Raw genomic sequence first — 21502 nt, forward strand, 5'->3', positions numbered from 1 at the left:
TCCACCTAACATTGCTACCGGCCCAGGTTTTCCCAGGATCATGACTTTTTTGAGGTAGCTGTCCTGGGAAATCTGTAAGGGTACTCAGTAAACACTGCCAGCTGTCCAGTTTTATGGGTTGTTCAGTTTTATGGAAGTCCTCTTTTTTTTATACCTCAGATATGGCAACAGTAAATTCAAACATTAAAAAATGTTGAGTCAGGACCCTCAAAGTGACATTAGTTAAAAATAATAAGATTAAAAATAATAAATTTTGGGTTCTTTTTATTTTTCTTTAGATTTTTGAGGCTTTAAGGTATACAGAACTTGCTTCACTTTTTCAAGCTTCTCTCTGCATCCCGGGATAGAAACTTACTTTTATTTATTTATTTAATGAGAGCTATGATTCTCATGCATTCTCTTGATTCCAGTAGGTTAAGCTTCAATAAAAACACCCAGTATCTTAAGACTCACAATAAAATGAAGAAAGTTGGCAACACTGTTTATATAATACCACAATTAGATATCATTTTACAAAAGTTTTACAAGACTCATGTAACTATCACATCTAGAAATGAGCAAAATTTAATTATTCTGTTATAGTGATTTTATGTGCACAAATATGTGACACCGGGTCAGATGCGATTAAAGCCATTTTAAACATTTAAAGTGAAATGATAAAGATAGAATAGAAACTCAAACTGTGTGGTCTAGAAATAAAATACCATATGTGCATTCTAATTCACTGTTTTTACTTATAATACCGTCGTGGATTACTCAGAAAGGAAGCATGGCAAACAAAAATTCATTTATATCAAATGTGAATGTACTTTAAAAGTTAATTTCTGTTCATTCTTCCCACAGAATCTCCTGTTTATAATGATGGATTCTGGTCATATCAAATACCTGTTGCAAAAGGAAAGTGTTTAAAAGGTTTTGGGCCTATACAGTATTCTTTAGAACAGCAAATTTATCTCTTTCATTTTCACATCGTGTGCAATGGGTGCAGTGACACTATTTTTCATAAAATAGTTAAACCTTCAGTTCTTATTCATAACCACAAGGCATTCCATTTTGATAATTAACTTTTCAGGGTTTATTATAGCACCACACTTTATAACCATGTTAAAGTTATGGTTAAGTCATCACTTTCCTTTTAATTCCCTATTTTCAGGGACTTATACAAAAGTACCCTTTGAATTGAAAGTTATAATGATTTGTTTTCAATTGAAAGGTGAAGATTTTTTAGAATGTTTAAATTTATCAAAAATAAACCTGGACAAAAATAGATGTAACTATGCAAAATATTTTCTTTACTTCAAAAATGTAATAACTGGGGCCCTGATCCTGAAAAGTCTTACTCATGTGGTATAATTTTATGCACATTAATGGTACCACAGAAATCTGTGAGACTACTCACATAAATAAAGTTAAGAATGCGCCTAAATTGATATACATAAACTGTTACACAAATAATGAAGTGAAGCTGATGAAAAGCTGCGTGTATTTTAGTTATATTTATAATGTGAATTAGAGTTTTTTTTCTACAGGCAGATTTAATTGAAATATAACTTTCACATGGGGAATTTGGAATAGTGAATAAATTATTGCATATTTGGATATTGTGAAAGAAATGAAGAGAAATTTAAGTGACAGTTCATCTCGTAGCACAGCAGGTATCAATCACTTTTTATTACTGTACAATTTGAAAATCATTTTATCAATGTATTTACCCAATTCTGCAAACACTTCCTATTAAGCCAGACCACAGTGCTCAAATAGAGTTCCACTAAATCTGTACCTTATTGGAGAGTTGAGGTCATAGTGGTAATGTTGAACTCAGTGGAACCATTCACAGAGTGAAGAGTTTAGCACATGTGCAAGTGTTTGCAGGACTGGGGTTTTAGATTGTAAACTCTTCAGTGCAAGGGCCTTGCCTTCATTATGAAGTACCACACTTTCAGGTGATATAAAATAAATAATAAAGATAATAAAAATGGATAGAAATGTTAATTAAGTAATTATCATTTACCCATTTTATGAATGGAAAATGTAGATTGTGTAGCCCTTAGCCAGAAGGATTTTATGGCATTCCAACAGTATCTGATACAGTTATTTTAATTTATATTTAGGTTTTCTACCTGTACCACTGTTCAATCAGAAAAAAAGAACCAGACAGCCGCTCACTTCAAATCCACTTAAAAATGAGCCAAGTACGAGCACTGTGACTCATAGTTATGACTTTTCTGCTAGAACAACTGGTAAAATAAGATTTTTTTTTAAAAAAACAGCATTTAAGGCAGTTTTAATTTTAATTTTATAATAACATTTTGTAAAAGTTTTAAGTCATCTTTATCTAGAGCTCACAAGCATACTTTAAGTTTTCTGTAGAAAAATTCATTTTGTGAGAGAAAAATATGTTCTACTCTTTTCTGTCCTGCAGTAAGTTTCTTTCTCCTCTGTATAATTAAGCTATTTTAATGTGTGCTTGCAGGGAAGTTGACTTTTTTCTGTTTTAGAGAATGAAGTAGCATGTTGGCATTTAAATGCCTCTTGAAATGGTGACCTTTTGGTTTTGGGTGGTTTCAATAGAAATTCAAGGTCCATGTTACAGGATGGAACATTTATAGTGTGCTATTGTAGTCTTGTAAAAGAGAAATAATCTATCCTCAATACTGTGTGTTTAAAAGGCTCTGACATAGAATTCTCCCAGGATTATTTATTGTCATCATTGTTATCCCTACAATCACTGCTTAAAATAAAAATTTTTTTGTGCTTACTACAGACAGTTATAAAACTGGTAGCTTAAGCATCAGTTAGAAAAAAGCGTTAATTAAAACTCACTTTGAAAAAAGTTGTTTAATATCTGGACACAGAAGTGAAATGAAGACAGACACATGGATGGATTTTAAGTAGCAGGGTGAAACTTTTTATTTAACTTAAACACAGGAGAGGCGTGCTACCCACCCATCACCCTATTCTCATGTACCAGGCATTTTAAGTGGTTCCAGTGTGGGAGTTACAGGCTCCTATCAAATAACTCATAACTTGGGGCATGCTTTCATAGAATCATAGAATATTAGGGTTGGAAGTGGCCTCAGGGGGTCGTCTAGTCCAATCCCCTGCTCAAAGCAGGACCAACACCAACTAAATCATCCCAGCCAAGGCTTTGTCAAGCCAGGCCTTAAAAGCCTCTAAGGATGGCCTCCACCACCTCCCCAGGTAACCCATTCCAGTGCTTCACCACCCTCCTAGTGAAATAGTGTTTCCTCATATCCAACCTATACCACGCCCACTGCAACTTGAGACTAGTGCTCCTTGTTCTGTCATCTTTCCTTGGTCAACTTCCCCCCCCACGACTCATCTTGCTGAGTCCAGCCAATCCCACCCCTCCATCAAGGGAACAGAGAGTGAAGAAGGGAGGGGACCTCCACCCACATGAGCCACAACATCTGACCCTATCCCATAAGCCCAATGCCCATTAGCAAAATCCCATGTCTTTTACCTCTGGGAACCCTTATTTTATCCTTTTAATGGCACTGGAAACCAGCTGCAAGTTGTGTTGAATTAGCAACTCCACCAAGTATCTCTGTTAGGTACTAAATGCATTTCTGCCTAATCTACTGTGGCTTGGAGGTACTACAAGGAAGGCTAAAAAGCTCTCTGTGCCTCTGGCAATTGATCCTTATAAGAGAAAAAATTCCTTCCTGACCCCAAATGGGCAATCGGTGAGACCTGCAGCATCTGTAAGGCTTGATTCCCCTTCTTAGTTCACGGTGGGTAGGGTGGGGCTACTGGAATGGAGCCAAAAGAGACTTCACATGGCCCATCCTCCCTGTTATATCCCTGGAGCTGGGGGATGTAAGCCAGTCAGTGTCCCTCCCCTCCAACTGGACAAGGGGTACCAAAGACTCCAGTAGGGCATGGGCACAGCAGAAGGTGCCTGGTGTCCTTCAGCAAGTATCTCCCTCCCTCACTGCTGGGACTGTCCCTTTCCCCACCAGCTCATCAAGTTCCCCCACCTGTTGAGGCAGGTGGGTGTGGGTGGCATTTGGTTTTTTATGTGCATAAAGCACACACATAAGTCTTTGCAGGAGAGGGCCTAAGTATATTTAGTACATACACGTATTTTCAATTTTTACCCATATGTCATCCTTTGTCTTTTAAGAATTAGGGTGGGAAGTTGCAAAGCCAGAGCTGGCTCAACTACAGAAAACAACGAACAGTGGGTATGTAAAACCAAACTTTTTTGCCTTCTAGTTTTCTTTTAGCGACTTACTCATTTAATTATTTCATAAAATACAATTCACATGTTTAACCTATAATCAGGCTGCTACTCTGTCATTCTAACATTTAAAATGTTTCTTTGAAAGCCAAATAGAACCTTCTATGGCTCCTTCCCTGTTGAAACAAAGCACATCAAAGCCGAATATATCAAATACTGGAAAGAACCTGAATATTTTGAGGTTGGTAACATTTAGAATTTCTTATTATCATTAAACAGAAAAATACTTATTCTCATGTGAAAGTAAATCTGATATTTCTTATTTTTTCATGTTCTTATAACATTCAAAAGAAACTTTCTGAGTCTCAGATAATTGCCATGCTTCCCAACCTATATTCTAGTTCTGAGCCAACATCCACTGAAATCAATGGCAATTTTTCCTTTGACTGTAGTGTACTTTGGATCAGGTGTAAAAGCATAATCCTGCAGTCTTTACATAGGCAGCACTCTAATAATCAATGAAAATTTGCCTATCAGACAACTCTGAGCTGGTAATGTTGCTTATCTAATTTATCTTTTAACTAATAATTTATTTCTAATGGTATATTAGCCTCTTTGGGCATGATTATCAGGTATGTATACTGCAAATTTTGTATACTTTCAAACCAAATTTGCATTTTTATTTCAATGGTTCCAATTCAGCAAAACATTGTTAATTTGCTGAATCAGGAACTACATAAATAAGTGCTTAGAAATGAAAGGTGATCAATAGAGAGCCAGTAGAACTTGAATAATTAGGAAGAATTCCAGAGTCCAATTTGTTTCTTCTAATTTCAGATGTGATTTCAAAAAATAATCTTCAGTTGCAAAATCTGGATTCTTTAATGCACCTTCCCATTTAAATTGATAAATGGTACAAATAAACACAATTTGTTGTTAAAATCTCAAAACATATACTCCACACATGGAAGCGTCTGTTTCCGCCTCCATGCCATAGGTCATATCATGCCAAGAATTTTCAAGCAGAACTATTTAACCATGCTGAATTCTGCTTAAAATTTGGTGCTCTGATATAGTCTTATGTGACAAACTCCTACTGACTAAATTGGGAGGTGTGGTTGTGAATGAGGGCAATTATTGCCCATTATTTATACGGAAAAAAGTTTAAGCAAACTTGAATCTTAACTGGAAACAGAGTAGCAGCCGTGTTAGTTCGTATTCGTAAAAAGAAAAGGAGTACTTGTGGCACCTTAGAGACTGTTCAAATTTGTTAGTCTCTAAGATGCCACAAGTACTCCTTTTCTCTTAACTGGAAAGTCAGTATTGAGCCTTACTACAATCCAGGCAAGTGGTTGCTTGGGGCTATGCTCTTTCAGAGGCCACACACCCCATGGAAACATTCCTATCTGCAGAATAGTTATCTCTTTCTATTTCCAGCTGCAAGATCAGTGGGAGAGAAAGTATCTTTCTGACAAGACCTCCCTAACTTCACCTCCAGTGGCAGGACTGGAGGTGGAAGCAGTTAATTGGCTTTCTTTATGACGTGTAAGGTCCTGAAATCATAAGGCCAGCCTTACAGCCAATTGTAGGAGGAATTTTTGAGTAGTGACCCTGGGATGAGGGTTCACAAAGAATTCTTTTCTATAATTTGGAGAAGTTGCATTTACAGTGTATTTAATTTGAGAAAATCATTTTAAGACCCTGATTCAGGAAAGCATCGCTGTTCAAGACACCAGTTAAGCACATGTTTAAAACCCATTGAAGTTAAGCACGTGTAAAATTAACCACATGCTTAATCACTATCCTGAATAAGGATGAAGTTAAACACTTGTTTAAGTACTTTATCAGGGCTTAAAGAAATACAGAGTGTTTTTTTAAAAAGGTCACAGAATAATCTATGGAATGCACTTATATACATTTTGAATATGCAGGTCAATATTTCAGAATATGCAGGTCAATATTTCAGTACTGTGATATTGAACCATATATAATGGTTTCTTCTGCAGAGCAGAAGAAAAGAATACCAATGCTAAAGTTTGGATCAGAAATGAGCATCTGTCACCAAGTAACAGAACCAATATGATATCTGATAGTGGAATCATTCGAAAGTTTGAGAATATCTCAAATAGTCTGAGAACTGTTGAGCAGCACAAACTACCTGACCATCATAAGGCATCACAGTATATTGAGACAACTGTAACAGGACAAATATATTCATCCAAAGCACAATGGCCAGTTATATCCAGCACCACATCAAGAAGCCTACAGGATCATACTCCATCATATACATTTAAACAAAATAAAGTTAATGAAAAACAATTTGATCATGTTCCAGAAGACAAAATGATTCAGGTAAAATTTTGGGGAGAAGGAAGGGGAAGAAATTACAGGCCTCAGGACATTTCCCAAGAAAATAATAAGGGGACAGATGACTGTTGGGGGAGGAAAAGTTGTTTGAGGGAAGATGAAGCCACCATGAATTCTAGCTTTGGGAGGCATCCATGAATTCAACTTTGGGAGGCCTTAGAATTAAGATTTTCATATTAAAATAACCTAAAATTTCCAAACATTCACAATTACCACTAGGCCCTATGATCACACACACACCCTGGTCAGCCTCCTGCTCAGAGTCCTGGCCTTTTCTTAGAATTGTCCCAGGAAATTTTGTTGAAATGTTGGCAGCAACATTTTTGAATTGTGTTAAAGGAAGACACGCCCTCACTTAAATGTAATTTATTGAAATAATTTTTACTAGTGAAATAAAATTATGCTTCTTCAAGTCATATGTTGTGAGGAATGGAATATAGTGGTAAATAGTAGTTCTTATTCTTCAGCTGTTTGTTGAATGGTAAAGAGTTGCTCTGCTTTTAGAAAAGCTGGCTTTGTCTCCTAGTTTCTGTAGTTGAAGTTTTTTTCTGTAAGGAGAACAAATATATCTCTTTATGAGTATTGTACTCTAGTTTACTCTTCTTATGCATTTACAAAACCTTTTTCAAATCTGTTGGCACACTTCATAGCTCTTATTAATGCAGTTTGTTAATAGAAATAAAAATTCTGACTGATTTTAATCTATTCTTCTGTTCTTTAAACCTCTATTTACTTTTGGTGCATCCCTCACTCTTGCATTTATTTTTTATTTTTCCTAAATGCAATTTCCCTATCAAAAATAGCACAAATTTAGACTAAGCAATGTTTCCATTGCTTATGTTTTTAACATAAAACATAAAACATCATCCTACCTAAAGATATAACTTTCTTTTTCTCTGTACCCCCATGCCATGCTCAGCATTCACAAATGAATGATAATTATCTATTTGGTCAATGTTGACTTACATGATAGTACAGTATAAACCAGAAACAGAATAGCTGTTCATTATTTATTAGATTTATTTGTGTATGCTTTAGACAACTGCTAGTCATGACTTTGTTTCTATCTGCTACTCAGTATGAAATAGGCAGCACAAATTTGTGTGTTTCAAGCATGTTTATATTATTTCTTTGTCTTGCCAGCAACTGTTTTCTACTTGACTGGACTCAAATCAGTGGTCTGGTGCATATCCATGGGATTTTGTCAAGTCCTACTTGTTCTCTCCAATTAGTGCGGATTTTGGGACTTGTGTTCTGAAGTCATTTAGACACGTTAGAAAGTCCAATTCCTAAATAAAATCTTCATTTTATTAAATGCCTTTTGTATAGGTGTGGGTATGAAGGAGGATTGTGTGACCATTGTTTTGAATAGGGGTGCTTATTTATTTGAACAGAAACAGTAGTCTGTTGTGTGACTTTTGTGATTTCATAAAACAAGTTATACTGGAAGTGGTTTATTGATGCTTTATTAATCTAAATAAATTAAATAATGTGTTTATTTTAAATACTGGATAATTAACGTAAGAACAATGTGTAACTATCTATCTGACTTTAAAGACTGTAAATGTCTCTATTTAACCTGAGTTCTCATTTTTCTCTGAAAGAAAGTTCCAGCATATCAATTAAAAGTTAAAGAAAAAGACAATTCTCTCCGAATTATAAGTGCAGTCATTGAAAGTATGAAGCATTGGAGCCAGTATACTTATAAAACTGCACTATTATTTGAAGTGTTAGGTATGTATAGTAGTTTATGCTATAGTTAAGAATATTGGTGGGTCAGTCCCACAAAGACAATGCAGTTTTTACTGTAGAGTGACAATAGTCAAAATATTTAAAGTACCAGTTCTTAAATGTTGATTAATATTTGACCCATTTTCCTTTTAATATTGACATGAGCCTCCAATTAATTTCATATCTGGACAATTGTCTATATATCAAAGATGACCAAAATATGAGCATGGCAAAATGAAAAGTATCACCCTACAATATTTAAACTTTCCCCATCTTAATATTTCTACTATTGTCTTGATTTCTGTTATAATATTTTCTAGCCAAGGTTCAAGGGCAGTATAACATGAATTGTGCTAATTTAATCTGGGGTTTAGGCTGATAAAAAGAGGTGTGGAGTTTCCAAGGGATGAAAACTCTATTCAGGATTTTGTAGCACTGTGCAAAGCAGCCACAACTCCACTTACAGGTGGGTAGAAAGGTAAAGGTATAGAGGACAGCACATCACCAAAAGTGAGCTGGCTGAAAAAGGGAGATGGCCATGGTGACTAGAGAGTCTGCTGATATAGCTCTCTGAAGAAGTTCCTTTTGGTAGAGTTCTCATTGAATCATAGAATATCAGGGTTGGAAGGGACTTCAGGAGGTCATCTAGTCCAACACCCTGCTCAAAGCAGGACCAATCCCCAACTAAATCATCCCAGCCAGGGCTTTGTCAAGCCTGACCTTAAAAACTTCTAAGGAAGGAGATTCCACCACCTCCCTAGGTAACGCATTCCAGTGTTTCACCACCCTCCTAGTAAAAAGTTTTTCCTAATATCCAACCTAAACCTCCCCCACTGCAACTTGAGGCCATTAGTCCTTGTTCCGTCATCTGCTACCACTGAGAACAGTCTAGATCCATCCTCTTTGGAACTCCCTTTCAGGTAATTGAAAGCAGCTATCAAATCCCCCCTCATTCTTCTCTTTCGCAGACTAAACAATCCCAGTTCCCTCAGCCTCTCCTCATAAGTCATGTGTTCCAGTCCCCTAATCATTTTTGTTGCCCTCCGCTGGACGTTTTCCAATTTTTCCACATCCTTCTTGTAGTGTGGGGCCCAAAACTGGACACAGTACTCCAGATGAGGCCTCACCAATGTCGAATAGAGGGGAACGGTCATGTCCCTCGATCTGCTGGCAATGCCCCTACTTATACATCCCAAAATGCCATTGGCCTTCTTGGCAACAAGGGCACACTGTTGACTTATATCCAGCTTCTCATCCACTGTGACTCCTAGGTCTTTTTCTACAGAACTGCTGCCTAGCCATTCAGTCCCTAGTCTGTAGCAGTGCATGGGATTCTTCCGTCCTAAGTGCAGGACTCTGCACTTGTCCTTGTTGAACCTCATCAAATTTCTTTTGGCCCAATCATCTACTTTGTCTAGGGCCCTCTGTATCCTATCCCTACCCTCCAACGTATCTACCTCTCCTCCCAGTTTAGTGTCATCTGCAAACTTTCTGAGGGTGCAATCCACGCCATCCTCCAGATCATTAATGAAGATATTGAACAAAACTGGCCCCAGGACTGACCCTTGGGGCACTCCACTTGATATCGGCTGCCAACTAGACATGGAGCCATTGATCACTACCCGTCGAGCCCGACAATCTAGCCAGCTTTCTATCCACCTTATAGTCCATTCATCCAGCCCATACTTCTTTAACTTACTGGCAAGAATACTGTGGGAGACTGTGTCAAAAGCTTTGCTAAAGTCAAGGAACAACACGTCCACTGCTTCCCCTCATCCACAGAGCCAGTTATCTTGTCATAGAAGGCAATTAGATTAGTCAGGCATGGCTTGCCCTTGGCGAATCCATGCTGACTGTTCCTGATCACTTTCCTCTCCTCTAAGTGCTTCAGAATTGATTCCTTGAGGACCTGCTCCATGATTTTTCCAGGGACTGAGGTGAGGCTGACTGGCCTGTAGTTCCCAAGATCCTCCTCCTTCCCTTTTTTAAAGATGGGCACTACATTAGCGTTTTTCCAGTCGTCCGGGACCTCCCCCGATCGCCATGAGTTATGGGATGTAATACAAATTAAAACTGTCTCCCTCATTTGAAGGAACCTTTACACACAGCAGAGGTGAAAACACTACATGATCCCAAAGGGATGAATTTCCCTCCAGCCACAACAGGTTTAGCTGACACAAAAAAGTCCTCTTTACATCTTTCTGTGGCTGATTTGATTAACTGTGCCCACTATCTAAAACCTGTCTGTACTTAGAAAACTGGGGCAGAATTTTAGTGGTGAAGCCTGGAACTTTGTCTATAAAATCTGAATTCTTTGATAAAAGGATGAGCACAACCTAAATTCTTCATATACCCGAGAGACTAATCCACACTGTATAAAAAGCCATCACAACATCAGTTAAGAGTGTAGTAGCAGGCTTTCTTTCTATTTTTCAGGATTATTACATTTTTAAAAGAATTAAAATAATTAAAGCTTGAGACATTATTGAAGCTAAGAAACAGAAAGAAAATTTGCATTGAAAAGTCCAGCTAACAAGGGTACCAGAGTTCTGCAATAACTTTTTAATAGCATTAACCTGGGAATCAGTCCAAACCTGGAGTTCTTCTGAATATGAATTATTTTTACAACCTATTTCACTTTTGACTTTTATTGACGTTACCTAAAAACAGAATTTGACAAAGGAAGCTAGAGATGCCCAATTGTTTTAAGAGTTGGGGTGGCTGGGAATACCAAATGTAACATGAATTCATGGACTCTTTTACATTGGAAATGTTGGTTACAAATTTTAATGGTTTAGAAGTGATTTGCATATATGAGTAAGTACAGCTTTAAGAAAACTGGTTGTCTCGTGCACCAGTATCTAGGGAGCTAATCAGTTTATAATCATGCTTACGAAAAGTACAGTTTTTCACCTACTTCACAGAGACAAAATATGTGAATTTACTATTAGTGTGCCATATATAGCCCTTAATTTGCAGTAGAATTCCCACTGATGTCAGTGGAAACTGTGCTAGTTAGAAGACTGACATCAGTATGTTGCTTAGTATTTTTGTCTATTGAATATTAATGTCACTTAATATTTGTAGATCACAGGCTTTAATAGTGCTCTCCTGTTTACATCCTGGTTTACTTCTTGACATATTGTTTAGGCACACTTGATTCTGCAGTCACGCCTGGAGCATATGGAGCAAAAAGTTTTGTCTTGAGAGATGGAAAGGAGAGTCTGCCATGTGTATTTTATGAAATTGTAAGTATTTTCTGTGTTTATACAGAATACACTATATGTGGTGCAGTTAGGAGGCTAATAACATGTATTCTGTTAACACTAACTTCTAATGTATAAAAGAAAGTTAAAAGCTGTATTGTTCACTTTCCATACAAAGTGAACAAACTGCTTCTTGGGTCTGCGGCAGTAAATACAGTTGCATTTCAGGCAAGCCCAAATCCCTGTTTTGCCAAAACTTGTTGAGAAATGTTTGTACAAGTGTCTTGGGGCTTTCTCGGATCAAATTAAATTTGAGAAGAGTTTGTTTAGCTTGTGGAAAACTGGATTGGGATTTTGGAGGGAAACATCTATATAGCAGAGAAGTTATGGGGCAAAGTTAATTCTTTTTCAAGGTGTGCTCTGCATATTTTTATTTGTAGTTTACACACACCAACCCCTTGGTGCTACTGAGCTTTTGCAGCCCTCTAGAAAAGGTGTACCTGTCTGGATGGCATGAACATGCCTTCATAGCACTGACCATTCAGAAATGAGGCTATAAAAGGGCCATGCAGTTCTGGGCTTACATAATTGCCTTCTATCTGTGGCAGTGGTTCTCAAAGTTTTATATGGGTGACCCCTTTCACACAGCAAGCCTCTGAGTGTGACCCCCTTTATAAATTAAAACACTTATTTTTATATTTAACACTATTATAAATGCTTGAGGTGAAGTGGGGTTTGGGGGTGGAGGCTGACAGCTCACGACCCCCCATGTAATAACCTTGTGATTTCCTAAGGGGTCATGACCCCCAGTTTGAGAACCCTGATCTACGGCTAGCTGCAGATGTAGGAAAATCCTCTTTGTACCCAGAGGAGTTTTATTTATATAATTTGGCCAAAGTTCAATTCTTCTCACAAAGAACATATAACAGGAAGTTTTCTGTTACCTCAGTTTGTTGATTTTTTTTTATGATAATTTGTGCGTACCTCAGGATAGACTTGGGCCAAAGTTATTGTGAGTCTTTTGTCAGTGAGAACCCAGTATCTCCCCTTTCTGTTCACTGCTAAGACATCTTCTCATCTAACTTTGTGGCACTGCAGCTTCCCTCAGAACATATTATTTTCTGCAGCTCCCTTCTTGTAATGGAACCACTTTTCCTAAGAGTTGTAGGGACAGCAATTGACAAAAGAAGAAGTTCTTGGGGTATAGCTCCTGTGCAGCCATGCTGCCAGAGAGTGGTCAAAACCTGCAAGGGACTGTAGAGCTGATGTAGCCCGCAAACATTACCTAGCCTCCAGGAATCCCCAACTAACACTATTATTCTTCAGACATTTTGAAGAGCTTAGTTCATGTCAGAAAAGGGAATTAATTTTAACCTTTTGATTATTATACTTTTGAAATAGGATCGGGAGCTTCCAAGACTAATTAGAGGTAGAGTCCACAGGTGCATGGGAAACTATGACACAAAAAGAAACATCTTCAAGTGTGTATCTGTAAGATCTGCAACTGTTGTAGAACAAAGAACTTTCCAAGAATTTGTTAAAACTTCAGATGTCGAGATGAGAGAATGTGTGAAAACAATGAATGAAGTTTAAAGTAATGTTTATTTAAGCAGTAATTTAAAGATGAGATCACACTCCTGTTGATCAATTAGCATAAAGGCTGCACATCTTGAGTATTTACAAAAGCTCATATTAAAAGTATTCTTTTATTAAATACTTGAAAGCACAATTATAGTATGTGTTATGTAAAAATTAAAATAAAATTGTTCTGGTTTGTTTCTACCATTATATTTCTTTGTTCACTGTGCTAGATTTTTTGTTGTGTGGTTTGATAGATTTTACTGAAGGAATATGATCAAAATACAGGCAGTCCTCAGACTTACGACACAACTGGTTCCTTACAATTGCGTTGTAAATTGGAACTCAGAACCTCAATCTACTCCACTGTGAGACTGAGCGTCGTAAACTCAAAACCTATAGTCATAAGTCAAATCAGGGTGTCCGTGTAGAAGCGTCGTAAGTGCAGTTCTTCGTAACTCGAATGTCATAAAGTCGAGGACTGCCTGTATTACATTTTGGTGACAAATACATTAATTTATACAGACGCTCAACTTTTAGCTAAACTCATGTGCCCTGAATGTAAACAATGAATGGATTTCGCAGTGTTATCATGGAAGGTGGAGGGAGCATCCCATTCATAGCACAGTTTCCCACCCCTTTTGTCTAACATTGAGGGTACAGTTGTAAGGCCCATAGAAGGCTGAACTGGGAGATGTCCATCCCCCTTCCACCAACCCCACAGACAATCCACTGAAGAGTTAAAAATTTAGTCTTAACCCTTTAAGGGGAAAAGAGTAGGGGAGAATTACGGGGAGCAGGAGAGAGTGCAGAAGTATAGGGCTTCTCCATAGATGGTCTTAGCTTGTAAAGGATCTCAAAATGTCTGAGAGTATAGGGCTGAATCCACTGCCCACTCTGAGGGGAACCTGTTCACCCAAATTATCTACTGGATCCTCATACCATTTTCATCCCCTTGGGCCTTGCCTGTTGGTTTCTCCATGAGAGGAGGCAGTCTAGCCTCATGTCAGAAATTTACTGAGAATTATATGGTCAGTCAGTGCAAGTGTAAGTAACTGGAGCAAAATAAGGCACTAATTCCATCATTAACCTAAATGGCTTAGAAAAATCAGATAATCAATTCTAAGTGAGTTTATTGTTGCTTTTCAGTACGTTTGTTCCAAGAAATTATTTTGTACTTATATATGGTCAATATTTTGAAATAATTCATTTTAAGAATAAATGTTTTTTAAAAATTGATTTTCATTGCTGATAAACATATATTATATGTAGATCCATATTCTGACTGGCTCTGAACACTCGATGAAAAATCACCTCTGAGCAGAAAGTCAGCGCACAGCCTGTGCACTACTGTAGTATTACTTAAGTCTTCAAAATAGGCATCTGTCATAAAAGTTGCAGCCAGCATTGAAACTGGGCTGCAGAAGTTGCCTCCCTTTTTGGCTCTCCCAAAACCCCTGTAGAAGTTCTACAGTCTAACATAACAGGCTTCATCCCAGAACAGCTTGGCAGTGCCTATCTTAGGTATTTATCTGGTCCCCATTACTGAAGTATCCAATTGCCTCAATCTTTAATGTATCCTCAACATCCATGCAAAGTAGGGAAGTACTATTATCCCTATTTTACAGATGGGAACTGAGGCACACAGCAACAGTAAGTGAATTGCCCAAAGCCATGCAAGAGGTGGGAGAACCTGCTTCTCCCAAGTCTCAGGATAGCAGCCTACTACCAACTGGATCATTATTTGTACAGGCCAGGGATCACAAACTATATGTTTGCATGCCTATGTTCCTATACACAGACACCTATATAGATTATTCCTATTGTGGCCATTTCCTTATCCCCTCAGTCTCTTCCCTTAAAGTAACTGCTGTGCATCATTTCTGACTGCAACTGTAAAACAAAAGCAAAGTCAGGAAAATAGTGAACAATGTGAATTATTTTATTACACAGTGTTGGCAATTGTAAATTTCACATTGAAAATAATTGAAATATTTTATTCAACAAGTCAAATACAGAAAACAGTTAATATTCTAAAAAGGAGGCAGCTAGTCAACGCAGAAACACAGTAATGGAAAATACAGCTTTTAGTTACACTTAAAAAATTATATATTTAGAATAAAACTTGAACCTGGATCCAGTAAATTTTCTGGTTTTTTTAACAAGGAAACTATTATACACAATATAACTCACAGACAATCCTCATTAAAAAAGTGATTTATCAGTGTTAGCAAATGTATTCGTAGTAATTCCCCCTATTTAAGTTCCAGAGGAGCTTCTGCAGTATATGCTTTGCTTACTCTGGTTTGAGTCAGTTACAGTATGATCTCTACCCAGAGTTATAAATTGGCTCTGAACAAGGACCTTTCACATGGCAATTCTGTCTACCTCATTTTAGATGTCACCAGTCTCTATTAAGTCTACGTTATTTCCTTTCAATGTTTAAAATTATTTAAAGGACGTTCAATATGGAAGCATCAGTTTCACTCTTTCTTAGAAAGTAGAGGATACTGTGGAAAAAAAACTTGAGTTTTTAACTTGATTGTTCAAAACACCGAAAATAAATTTTCAATATGTAGTTTGGTATAGCAATATTGAAAATTTTAAGACCCCTACTGCGAAAGTAGGTGAAAGTTATAAAGGAATTTCAGACTATGCATCCAATCCTGCAAACATTTACACATGTAAGTCATTTTATTCACATGTGTAATCCTACTGATTTCAATGGGATTACTGATGGGCACAATTCTGCACAAATAAAGATATTTTTATAAGTGGTGACAGGATTGGGCCCTCTGTGTCTACTAGATATATTATGGGTATTAATAGAAATCTAAAATTATTTTACTTTTGGTAAGCAATACAATCTTTGCAAAAATGTTTTCTAATTTACACTAACAAATCACTTTTTCTAGTGAAACATCAAGTGAACAATTGTAAACATCACACAAAACAGAGAAAAACCCACAGAATACAATTTTTACACATTGTATAACATTTTCAGTGGTTGATGAGAATTTTTTTATATATTGATCCTGTCTTGTATAATTGTTCTATTGTAAAGGCACAGGTTGGTTAGGAAAGAAAAGCCTGCATCTCTCTTTACTTTGTGGTTATGGTTTTTTTATGTGTTTATTTTCTCACTTTTTACCTTCTGAATCTTATATGAAGCTTTCCAATCTATTCCAGCAATTTATGAAAAGAAGAGCATAAGACACTACTAAAAATGCTACATGCTACATACAGAGAAGACTGAAGTCTATTCTGCCTACTTTAGGAGGGCAGAGGAAATTCCTTCAGCCTCATTTTTGTTAAATATTTAGAAGATTTCATTCCTTAGTTCTCTATAACAAAAACCATAGAGCTCTCTCTATTTGCTTTATTCAGCTTTGAAATATGCATTTTTAAACATTAATAATGTAATTGAATTATATTATAAATGTATGTGCATAATTTGCCCTTTGGAGCTCATGATGATGTAACAATCAGCTACTTTAGAAAATAATGTAATGCTTAATTAATTTGAGTTTAGAAGGCTTCACAATGTAAACAAGAGATTGTATTTCTTTGATAAATATTGGAATAAAGTAAAGTGATTGTTCTATCAGTTCTCATTTTCTTATATTTCCTCAACATTTCTCTATCTGTCCCTTCACACACATTTTTCAGAAAACAAGAAATTCAGGAATAACCATTACTCTGGCTTCCGTAAATAACCAAAAAAGAGAGAGACGAGCTGTGTGAGGTAATATCGTTTGTTAGACCAGTTTTTTGAGCTTACATAGAGCTCTTCTTCAGCTCTTCTTTCAAAGCTCTGTGTAATCTTGAAAGGTTGTCTTTCTTACCAATAGAAGGTGGGTTAATAAAAGGTATTACCTCACTCACCTTGTCTCTAATACCCTGGGACCAAATGGCTACAACAACACTGCATACTACTAACAAAGATGATAGATTTGATCAGTTGGTTCACAGGACGAAATAAAAAGCAGAAAAGTAAGGTTCAGTATTAAAATATAATCTAAGAGGTTCAGTTCCGTACTAGTAAATATTAAAAATAAATAACATCCTCATGACCTAGATACTGGATGGGAATTTTACTGTAATTTTAAAGGAGAAATATGGCAATGGAGTAATATTAGAACCCAATCATTCTTTTTTTTAAGGCATGTGGTGCATTTGTTTGAATCCTTGGTGGTAATGAAACCAAAAATGCCATTCCTGGAACTAGACTTCATAAATTTCACACAAAAAATATCCATCAGACGTGACATTTTTCTAGTCAACATTACATTGGATGATATTGAGTCAGAGTCTGCCACATACTCACACTGAGTAGTATTTTACTCCACAAGAAATCACATTCACATGGAGCAAGATTCTAGTCAGCATGAGTAAGGCCATCATACTCTGGCCCTTTCTGCCTTGCATCATGATGAAATGCGCACTGGTACCTTTGCCATCGGACGCGTATGTTTTGTAAATGAATTTTTTACCTTACAGGCTTATAAAAACCCCTAAACTAGAAATAATTGTATACAATTCCATGCAAAATAATAATCTAAGAACTACGGTAAAACAAATGCACTCTTCCTCTTAATATATTTTTCTCCTTTTCAAGCTATTTTAGTATTGGGCCTTTTGAAAAGGTTAGATCTCTTTAGCAAAAAGTTAGCTAAAATGTATAGCAATCACTATGGAGGCTATACTTTCCAGTTGTTAGACCAGTATTAAAACATGTGCCTACAAACTACAGTATTCAGGCACACTCCTAACATGCATTGATTAAAAACAAACAAACAAAAGCACTTTTTGTTGCATACATCTTTTTTCATAGATAAGCTTCATTTTAGGCTCTGGTTTCTAGCAGGCTTTTTCCCCCACTCATAATAACTATAACAAAATATCATTATCAGATTTAAAATTATTGGGTTCATAAAACTTCTGACATTTAATAACATATAAAAGAGAACTGAGGCTTTTAACAGATTTACTGTTTTGAGACATAAAATAAATTGTTTGGGAGGTAGACAGATGTTTTGAGGATAAACAGATTTTTTGACTAAGGCATTAAGCCATTATAAGTTTAGAGCAGCGTAAAGGCTGCTAATTAGTCTTATTTCAATTCCAGAGTGTTAGCTTCTCATGCTTACGGAAGACTATCAGTGCACTTTTGGTCTTTGTGATTCTGACCCTCTATCTCCCTCTCTCGCTCTCCTTTTTTTTTTTTTTTCTTTTTTAGCCATACAGCTAAAAGGAAGTGCTATAATACTTTCTGCCCATTGATTGACAGGAATGTTTTGCTGTTAAATACTAATAAAATACTATAAAATAGTAGGTATTGGAGTTGGAGATATGTGCTCTTTTGGTGCATATTTTGCAAAGAATGGTAAAAAGACAGATAACATGACTCCAACAATTGCCAACATGTACCCCCATCCAATCTGGCAGTCTCCTGCATAGTATATGCTTGAATTCTCACAGAATTTCTTCACTGTAGCAGAGCTGAGACCAAAAGGATAAACCAAAAGTCCAGACGCCATGATGAATACTAGAAAAAAAAAGAGAAATTTTTAATAAACATTTAATTCCGTTGAAAAGTATTTCTTATGTTCAATGGGCAAATCTTGATTCAGTTCAGGTGAATGGCAACATTTCCACTGGCTTCCAAAAGACTATGATTTGTCTCAAACTTTTTGGTTAGATTTTGGGATACAGTAGCATGTGAGCAGATGAGCCAAGATAGAATGAAAAGGTGGTACAGATTAACACCTTTCTTGACATGGCAGCACTAGATTTGCTTCCTGAAATTGTTCATTCTGTTGTTATTGCTGGTTCTTTTTTTACCTCCAGTTTAGGCCTTACTAGACCTCTGTAGTTGTAGGGAGGAATCATATTGAGAACACTAGGAATGATATATAATTACATGGTGAATGTGTGCAAAGATGTACATATTTTCAAATATCTCAGGGGCACTCAGTGGTGCAAGTAAGCCGGTATGGTCAGTACGCCGAATCATTAAGACATTTATTGCCGGTACGCTGTACCAGAAAGACACATTTTCAAGAATGAATTGTAGAGCCCTGTGCGGATACAAATTTATACCTGTGGATGCAGATATCAGCAGATAGAAATCAGCATCCGCTGAACCCCTGGGCTCTCCCGGGAAATGTAGCAGCAAAAGGAGCAGAACATGGGGCCACCACTCCCAGGAGCCAACGCCCCATGCCGGCAGCTCCTCTGGCGCGGCTGTACTGCCTCTAGTCCCGCCTCCAGCCCTGTCCTCTAGCGGGGCTGTACAGATCCCAGACAGGAGACGCAGCTATGTGGAAGGGCTAGGGGTAGGCTTGGTGGTGGTACAGCCACTCCAGAGGACCTCCCAGTGCAGGGCGCTGGCCCCTGAGGAGCGGTGGCCTCATATTCTGTTCCTTTTCTTTCTGCGGTTCTCAGGAGAGCCCTGGGGTTCAGTGGATACCAATATCTATCCGCGGATATCCGCATCCACAGGTATAAATTTGTATCTGCGCAGGGCTTGTCACAGAACATTTTTTGTGAGGGGGGGCAGTATGGGATGGGAGGTGGTACCATATCAGTAAGAGTTAAAATCTCACTTGCACCACTGGGGGCACTAAATGGAAAGTGGTGAACTGAGCCCTAAACTTGCATGACACATGATGAATAGTATTTGGCTTCAGAGTTGTTTTCACCTTTTGATGTATTTTTCCTAATGCTTTGTCTTTTCACATTTTTCAAAAATAAAAAAGATTCTGCCATACTCTTCTTGAGTTATGTGTTAGACTAATATGACTATAAGGAAAAAGTGCATTTTAGTTACAAATCACAGCATCTGTGATCAACAATTATTGCTCTTCTAACATTAATGTGTAAAAAAAGAGTACAATTACACAGATAAACAAATGTCATTGCAATGTCTGATGAACTGTTATCTATACTGCATTATTCAGCAGATGGTGTAAACAGAATCTATATTACCTAAAGAAAAAAGTCATTGCCAGTTAGCTATTAATAGAAGTCAAGGACTAACTTCTGCAATATATAATGAATATTTTTCATATTTTAAGGTCATGGGTATGTAATTTGTTAATATACAAAACTGCTTTTCCATATTTGGTTATGTGTAATTTGATTGTCCAAACTGTAAATCATGGTATTAATAGGCAGAAAAATACTCTAAAAATACACTGGTAGGTTTTCAAAAAGCACCAAGGACTGGCCTAACTTTGCTCCCATTGATGTAAAAAGGAGCAAAATTGGGTCACACCAAGGTGGTTTGGAAAGTCCAACCCATCCATTGTGTATAACCATTTATTGGAAAGTACAAGTGCCACTTATAAATCAATATTTTTTTCTTTTTTCTTCTACCCTCGATGCATCACAATGAATAATGAATAGTTGGATCTAAAAAAAAATCTATTTTATTGTATTTTAAAATTGTATTATCTTGTAAATCAAAATGATATTATGAGACAGATCCCCTCCCTTTTCCCCACTCCCTGAAAAACAAAGTAAGCAAACAACAAACAAACAAAACCCCAGAAGTTTAGAAGATGTCTATGATGTACTACCCAATGTTTGGTTTGAATTCACCGTGGAACGTTATCAGTTTAAGTTTCTATAATAAGTGGAAATCAGAATTAACCACAGCTAAGTGTGAACTGATAGATTATTCAAAACTTGTAAATATTGAAAGAACAATTAAAATGGTGAAATAAACATTTTAAACAGTTCCATGACTGTTACAAGCAATTGTAATTGTACTGTGCCATTTAAGACTAATATACCATACTAATATATGGGTTACTTCAGCTGTAAATTCTGAGAGGCTTACTCTAAGAAAGATTTATGCAAATACCTCTCATATTAGTTTATTTTGCTTCCCAAGAATTCTTTAGAAAGTTTGTAGGCTATTTGAATTCAAGAGGTCTGATTCACCCGTACTCTAAGGCGGGGTCGGCAACCTATGGCACGCGTGCCAATTTTTAATGGTACGCTGCTGTCTGCCGGGGACAGCAGTGTGCAATTAAAAATCCTGTCTAGCCCAGCCCACTCTTCTCCGCCCCCGCCCACTGTTCTCTCCTTGCAGGGCAGGCAAGCTTCCCCCTCCACCCGCCTTTTCCCCCAGCGTGCAGGCAGAAAGTAGGTACCTACTCTATGTGGACAAGGCTGGGACCCCAGACTGGCAGCGGGCTGAGCGGGGCTGGCAGCCAGGACCCTGGCTGGCAGGAGCCGGCGGACGGAACCCCAGACCAGCAGTGGGCTGAGCTGCTCAGCTCACTGCTGGTCTGGGGTCTCGGCCGCTGGCGCTGCTCAGCCCGCTGCCGGTCTGGGGTTCTGGCTGCCAGCCCCTTGCCAGCCAGGGTCCCGGCCGCAGGCCCCGCTCAACCTGCTGCTGGCCTAG

General features: G+C 37.4%; 2 protein-coding genes across 2 annotated transcripts in view; one reads left to right on the forward strand and one right to left on the reverse strand.

The window, feature by feature from the left end:
- The first annotated feature begins 1612 nt into the window (after nucleotides 1-1612).
- Nucleotides 1613-13101, forward strand: SPATA22 (spermatogenesis associated 22). The gene is made up of 7 exons (XM_077836930.1): nucleotides 1613-1655; nucleotides 2112-2240; nucleotides 4148-4208; nucleotides 6211-6556; nucleotides 8176-8305; nucleotides 11453-11550; nucleotides 12910-13101. The coding sequence occupies exons 1-7, from the start codon at nucleotides 1613-1615 to the stop codon at nucleotides 13099-13101; spliced, it is 999 nt and encodes a 332-aa protein (XP_077693056.1).
- A 5306-nt stretch (nucleotides 13102-18407) lies between these two features.
- Nucleotides 18408-21502, reverse strand: part of LOC144276372 (LHFPL tetraspan subfamily member 7 protein-like) — a 147044-nt gene continuing 143949 nt past the window's right edge. The window contains exon 3 of the mRNA XM_077836382.1: nucleotides 18408-18634. Coding sequence (XP_077692508.1) covers nucleotides 18408-18634 — 227 coding nt within the window. The remainder of the gene's footprint in view (nucleotides 18635-21502) is intronic.

The sequence above is a fragment of the Eretmochelys imbricata genome, chromosome 17 (genome assembly GCF_965152235.1).
Source record: "Eretmochelys imbricata isolate rEreImb1 chromosome 17, rEreImb1.hap1, whole genome shotgun sequence".
NCBI classification, from domain to species: Eukaryota; Metazoa; Chordata; order Testudines; family Cheloniidae; genus Eretmochelys; species Eretmochelys imbricata.